General features: G+C 54.0%; 1 protein-coding gene across 6 annotated transcripts in view; it reads left to right on the forward strand.

Annotated features, from left to right (window-relative positions):
• WDFY4 (WDFY family member 4) overlaps positions 1–6,301 on the forward strand; it is a 301,611-nt gene extending 295,310 nt beyond the window's left edge. For all 6 annotated transcript variants that reach the window (XM_046655140.1, XM_046655145.1, XM_046655141.1 and 3 more), the window contains 3 exons: positions 1,024–1,108; positions 4,714–4,825; positions 5,846–6,301. In XM_046655140.1, coding sequence (XP_046511096.1) covers positions 1,024–1,108; positions 4,714–4,825; positions 5,846–5,912 — 264 coding nt within the window. In that variant the 3' untranslated portion in view covers positions 5,913–6,301. The remainder of the gene's footprint in view (positions 1–1,023; positions 1,109–4,713; positions 4,826–5,845) is intronic.
• Positions 6,302–7,252: the final 951 nt, after the last annotated feature.

Below are 7,252 nucleotides of genomic sequence, written 5' to 3' on the forward strand. Positions count from 1 at the left end.
GAATCATGGAGACGATGCTCTCAGAATGAGAATGAATAGCATGGTGGGGTCCATGAGGAGAATGGATTCATTTTCAACAGAGAGGCGTCAGAGGAGGCATCATTTCAGCTGAGTCCTGAGGACGAGGAGAAGTCAGAGCACATGGAGAGGACCATGCAGGCTGGGGGCCAGCGTGCATAGACAGGAGAGACAAGGCTGAGCAGGGCCCCGAGAAGTCCCCTTACAGGGCTGCAGCTCTGGGCTGTGAGGGCACAGGGTCTCTGCAGAGAGCAGGGTGTCCTGGGGTGGCCAGGAAGTAAGGTCATGACAGCTGGGGCTTGGTAGGTCGTGGTCCACGCTGCGTGTCCCTCAGAGGAGCCTGAGCTGGCTGAGCAGCAGGTGCATGTCCTTCGTGGGCCTGCCCACAGCACTGGGAGGGGGGGTCTCTCCTACACTCAGCGCTCATTCGTTCAGCACGGTGACTGAGCTCCCGGGACGGCCCAGCGCCCTGCTAGGCCTGCCATGGAGCTCACAAGAGCATGTAAGTGTAGGCTGGTCCTCGTCCTTCAGCGACAGAAAATCCAGACTCAGCAGGTGAGGAGCCAAGTGTGGTCAGCTTGAGGGCATTCACCACAGGCTCTGGGACCAAAGACCAGACACGGAGGACAGGGAGGCCCAGCTTCTGGGCGTGAGGGAGGCCTCCAGGGAGGGTGGCTGGGGGACAGGAGGTCTTAGCTAAATAAAATGATAATAAACTGGCTGCTGAATCTTGTCCCTGAAGGGAAGGGGCTGAGAGGAGATGGAAAGGACGCGGGGGTGGGAGTGACACATCCAGGCTGCACTGGCGCTCTTGGCTAGACCTCAGCGAAAGGAAGGCGAAGCCTGAGTACCCTTCTTCCGAGGATACATTAAGACCAGGAGTGAGGGGGGCCATGCCCCCACCTCTCCCCTCAGGCTCCCCCAGGTTTGAAGGAGTGGGATGGGCACCGAGCCTGCAGACGGGGTCACTTCCCCAGCCCATGGCGTTTTCTCTTTTCTGGACAGATTTGGAAGACTGAGGAAGTGAAGATGTCTGTGCCTGGACAGGCAGCGCCAGAGGGGCCCTCAGCTCAGCCTCCAAGCCTGAGAGGTAACTGCCCTGCTGGGGCTGCGCATGGGGTGCCCTCGCCTTGCTCAGCCCTCCCTCCGCTCTCCCCGCCTCCGCCCAAGGGCTGCAGCTCCACCCAGGCCTGCAGAGCCCAGGGAAGCCACGGAGATGCTCCCAGGTCTGGGGGGACAGGAGCACAGTTGACCGTGAGCTGCTGGTGGAATTTGAAGCCATGTAGAGAAACACTGTTGAGTTCTGGCCTCATCCTGCAGGGATCAGCCGACTCCTTGGGGCGGTCCTTGGATGTGTGAACAGTGGTGGCAGTGGTTGTCAGGTGGTTCAGGAGCCGGGATACACCTCGCAGAGCTGGGTCTGTTGCTCTTCGTTGCCTGGATGTCTCTGGGATGCCAAACTCCCCAGCCCAGGGCCCGGGTCTGCTGGCTCCTCGCCTGGAGAGCCAGGCTGCAGACGGGAGCAGTGAAGGGCCTTGCTGGATCCCCAGGGAGGGGAGGCGGTTCCACAGGCCCCAGCCCGCCCTGTTGATTCTGGCTCAACACCCCACGGCAAGTTCCTGAGTGCGTCTGAGGGTCATTGACATCAGCATCCCCCAGGAGGCTTATTAAAAATGTGAATCTGGGTTCTGTTCTCACCCCAACCCCTGGGAAAAGATTGGAGGCTGTTAGAATTTCATGTCTAACAAGTCCCCCACTAGGTCTCGGTGTGCAGCAAAGTCAGAGAACCACTCTTCTGGAGCAGAACCCTCTTTGGGTTGTGGCAGATGGGACTGAAGTAGGAAAATCTGTTCTACCTTCTACCATCTTGGCCAGTGGCACCCCCACCATGGCCACCGTCACGGAGCCATGAGGGAGAGAGCTGACCATGAGCAGTTTCCGTTTGCACTTTCCATGCATTCTCTTACTTCTCACAGCACCCCTATGAGGTTGATGTTACTTTGACCCCGTGTGAGAGATGAGGAAACTGAGTCACAGAGAGGTTGAGTAACTTGCCCAAAGTTGCCCAAGCATATTCCTATGATCATTCTCACTTCCAGCACCAGAGTAGACACGACCTCAGCCACAGATACTGCCACATAATCACCACCACCACCAGACAACACCCTCCACGATGAGCATAAACCTCACCGTCAAAGCTATCACCTCCTTCTCTTCTCACCTCCTAGTGTCTCCACCATCACCTTCTCCAATGCAGCCAACCTTTCTCAGCTCTGTCGTAACGAAAGAGTCTGGCCCAGAACTGAGACATCTTTCTTGGTGCCCATGATTCAAGGAGACATGTTACCGTGAAGCAAGAATTCTCCCATCATCTGAGCCCTTCTGGTTTGCTCTGTAGGCCAGGACCCATGATCATCCATGGGAGGGAATTTTCCAGATTGCTGAGGGCTGCCTTCTGAAACAAGTAGCCCTTTTCAGTTAGTTCATTTCTAAAATGTACTCCCGCACCTCCTTGATTCGCGTAGTCACCGATTTGTGATTCTTTATTCACACAGCACCCACAGACATCTGCTCAGCCCCTTCTAGGTCCTAGGCTCCGCGTGGGAATCCCTGCCTTTCAGATACCACCATCCAGGAGCCTCGTCAACAATTTGGGCTGACCCAGAAGGGTGGCCCCACAAGGATCTACAGCCACACTCAGTTCACAGGTCCTAGTGTCTCTAGGGTCCATGGGATCTAGCAGCCCATCTCAGCGTAAAAAGAAAGATGTGTGAGGCCTGTGCATTGTGAGGAACTAAGAGCGCTTCTCCAGAGAGCAGAGGCCAAGCCCCCTCCTCTTCCCCCCACCCCCGCCACCTGGAGGAGGGGCTGGCGCAGGGTTCCCACACAGGGTTCGGGTGCCAGCACACTATTTCAGTCCTGGGCAACACTGCCCACTTCTGAAGCTGTTGAGGTCCAAAAAGCTAAATGCATTAGCTCAGTCCTTGCTGGACAAGTGGATGTCTGACCAAGAATGCTGGCTGGGTGGGCAGGTGGATGGACAGAGGGACAGAGGACCACAAAGGACCCCTCAGGGCCATCCCGTTGGTTCTGGAAGTGCTAGTGGATTCACGGGTGTCCACTCACGATCAATGGTTGTGTTCACTGGTCATGGGGTCTAGTGAGATGAAAAGTGAGGCGAAAAGCCAGAAACAAGAAAACTAGACCCAGCTTTGTCTCCAGCAACTTCTCTGGCCCTCAGTTTCCCCCTCTGTCAAATGAAGGCGCCTCTTGCACATCCTAATTTGTAGAGAGCTGACGATAGAAAATTAATAGATAGAGACGAGAAGGTACTCAACAAAATGCGGCTCGTTGTTATCATTTCCTCAGACTTCTAGGAGACTCTCCCCTAACACACCAGCTGATGACATTAGGGAACTTACAAGATGGTTTCAGGACGACAGGAGCCCCGGGTCCACATCCTTCCCCGGCTGCTTGTCTGGACCTGAGGCCACCACTGTCCTGTAGTATCAGCTGCCAGGGTTATGGTTACAATTTATGGGAGGATTAGGATGAGAGGGCCCGAGGGCACGGATTTTATATTCATAAAAATCAGGCCGGGCCACTGTGCAGAGTTAGCAAATCCACGTGCACATTTACAAACCTAAGCACCGGAGGCCTTGCTCTCCTAATATTGCTTGAAACTGTTTTGTTGGAAAGGGACCAGTATTGGGCCAACACACGGATATTTGCCTGGGTCCCCTTGGTGTGTATATTGCTCAATCCCTCAAATGTCTTCAGGCGCAGGAAAGGAGATCTTTGAAGATCTAAAGGATACTGTATTTGTGTGCACAGGTCATCCAGATTCTGCCCGGAATTCATTTCTTTGTCATTGGGACCCAGCTGAGTACAATTCATTTTAGGCATCGCCCCCTAGATTTGGACTCAATCTGGTATATAAACAGCGCCTGGGAAGAGCTGCTTGTTGGGAATTTTCCACAAACACAAAATGCGCGTGCATTTCCTGGTGCACAGGCCTGTCTGACACATAAGTGGCCACCCCAGGACAGCTGAGGCAGCTCCATCATTTCCGCCCTGATTCCAACCGAGTAACTTCGCAAGGACAGATCCAGCTGATGTCTCTCCGTCTCACCCTCCTCACTGAAGGAATTGCTGTCTGTCCCCAAATGCAGTCATTAAAATGAGTGAAGTAACAATCATTGAGTTATATTTTTGGAAAAAAACATTCTCGGCATTTAATTATTGGTTGTGGCGTGAGAGGATTCAGATAAGTTGATAATGCCGACTTTATGTAATTTATTTTTACTAGGCAATTATGGGCTGCATTACATCCTGGCAGCAAGGTATTGTGGGGCATCTTATTAAGCATAAAGCCAGTAAACACTGATGAACAATTTTGCTGAACTAGGCATGCAATTTAGAAAGCAATAATACACAAATCCAATTTGGTACACAATGGATACCGCAGCACGTCAGCACATGTAACTATCGCAGCCTGCAAATTAAATTGGGACGGCCCGTTTTTTGCAACAGCACAGGCCAAGATTAAATATATTTCCCCCCTCAATTTAACAAGTTGCTGACCACAAATATAAATATGTGCGTGTGCGTTTGCGGTCCTGTGTGTGGACGTACATGCGCATGTGTGTGAAGCCACTCGGGTTTTCTAACTATTCTCCCGTATGCTCCCCACAGGCCCCAGGTGGGAGAAGAATCTTGCCCTGTGCAGAGAGCTGGATGTCAGCGTTGCTTTGACAGGGAAGCTCAGCAAAACCAGCCCTGCGGTGACAGCTCTGGCCGTGTCCAGGTAAACACGGCCTGTCTTCTCCGGGCTTCCAGCAGAGGGCGCTGTGGCCAACCCCTAGGAAGGTTCTCGGCTCTTGCCCTGGGAGGCGGCCTCACTCCTCAGGGACCTAGGAGGCCCCCCATGCACAGGATGCAGGCAAGGTGGCCATGCACGGCCCTGGGAAATGTTTTTTTTAACACACACATGTTCTTGCTCTCTCTCGAATATCCATGAATTCATAAAGAAATCCAAAAGGTAAAAAAAAGTACATTGCTTCGTAATTTTATCCTAAAGAGTGACTTTTTTCCTGAAGTCCACTGCCGATGGTGACATTTGGTGTGATGATTATCCTACATCACAGAAAATGCCTCTCGAGGGCTCCAAGCCAACAGAGACGAGACGAGTGTCAGATACTACACTCTATAGGGTTATTTTATTCTTCACGTTCCCCAGTGGTGGCACTGACGATCATTAACCCACTCCACACACTGACAAGTGCCATCTCAGAGCCTGTGGCCCTTCAAGACCTGCTTTCTTTCCTCCCTCCTTGCTCTGGAGTGGGCCACTCGGGGTCCGTGGTGGTGAGAACCACACGGGGTTCTAGATGCCAGGCTGAGGTAGGGTGGGGCCAGGGGAAAGGGACAGAAAGTGCCATGCCGAGCCCTAACTCTTTGCTGGAGAGCTTGCCATTCCTTCTGCCCTCGGGGCCTGGCTGTATCCCTCACGGGACAGCAGCACCTGGAGATGCTGGAGAGAAAAAGTCAGGGCCCTGCCCTGCTCCCTGGAGCCCGAGCATCTTGGAGCTTCCCCTCAGTGCTTTGGGCGCCACAACCCTCATTGTTCAAAAGCTCCCCCCAGGTCAGAACAGTCCCCCGTTCACCCGCTCCCTCACCCTGCTTCAGGTGGAGGCCAGGTGCTGGCTCCTTGGGGTCCTGGACTGAACCTCGTGTTGCAGTATTTCAGTTTTCTGAGTACCGGCTGGGATATGCAGGACTCACACGCTCGCCTCTGACATGCTTGTCTCTTCTTTCTCTTCCCAAGAAACCAGACCAAACTCCTGGTCGGCGATGAGAAGGGGAGAATATTCTGCTGGTCTGCAGAGGGGTAGGAAGAAAGAGACAGCGGAGGGTCTGGTGCAGCAGTGTTTCCCCTGAGGCCGGGAGCACCGGCAGAATGTGAGCTGACACAGGGCCTGGGGCGCAAAGAAAACCCCAGGCCTCCCCTCCACAAGGTCCCTGAGGAAGAAGCTGCTGGCCATCAGAGCCACACCCTGAGCCCTCTCCATGGCCCTTGGGACTCTGGCCTTGGATTGCACAAGGATGCACTTCTATAAGACGGATAAGAGTGCACGTCGGGGGCCTGCCAGCAGCATGCTGGAAACTGTGACTCCCTGATGCCAACCTGCACGTGACTCACCTTTTCAAAGGGCTTATTGCACTGAAAAAAAAAGCGGTTGTCTTACTGGAAACTGATGGGAAATATTGTATTGTCTTTATTTTATTCAAATGACCATTTTCCAAATGCAAGGCTCTTGAGTTTAAAATCGCCACCCTTTTCCACTCAGGTATTTGCCTCTCCATACTTAGAAAGGCAGGGAGCCTGGGGCAGCGCAGCCCACTGAGGAGTGTTTCTCAGCCCCTCCTGTCTCCCTCTGCGGAATCCCGCTCATCTTGCCTGCTGTGCAAGGGCTTATGGGGAGCAGGGGCCACACTCAGGAGGCCCAGCTTCCGTGGCTGAGGCCCAGGATGCGGACACGGTAGCCACTCATTGCGGGTGTAGGGAAGTCAGCCTGGGGGTACACACCCGCCTGGTGTGCATGCTTGCATCTCTGCACCCACAGTGGGCGGTGGGTCCCTGGCAGGCTCGAGTGTGGCAGTCTCCTCTCCGGGACCTGTCCTTACAAGGAGGTCGAGAGGCCAAGTCCACACACCGATGTGGAGCTGGAGCTCATCCTGGGAACATCTGGGCTGCTGTGTGACTCGTTCTCCATCTGAAAATGCACGGCACGTGGGGAGTTAGCCCCTCAGAGGAATTCTAGTACCTTCCAGTGCCTGGGTCGCTCTTGGTTCAGTCCTTGGGCACAGAAGACATCAGCCTCATGCTGACATCCTGCCCCCACCCCAGCCTTTCAGAGCTCCTTGAAGAGAAGTTCACCGGCCTCGGAAACGAGATCAAGCTCAGGTGGGCCACAGGGATCTGGGGTGGCGGAGCTCCCTGGCTTTAACTCTCCTCCTCGAGATTTGTCCTCTGGGGAAGACCAATCTTTCCCATATTTTTCCAAGCCCTGCAGAGGTCCTGATGGGTGTTGCCTCTCAATTTAGCTCAGGCCTGGAGATGGCAAGAAAATGGACTCTGTGTCTTCCGGCCTGGGTCATCTGGCCTCCAGGGGGCAGTGACTCCATTTAAAGATAACTATGAAGGAAGTGAAGGTGGTGCGTGTGAGCTGCG

The sequence above is a fragment of the Equus quagga genome, chromosome 2, assembly GCF_021613505.1.
Source record: "Equus quagga isolate Etosha38 chromosome 2, UCLA_HA_Equagga_1.0, whole genome shotgun sequence".
NCBI lineage: Eukaryota > Metazoa > Chordata > Mammalia > Perissodactyla > Equidae > Equus > Equus quagga.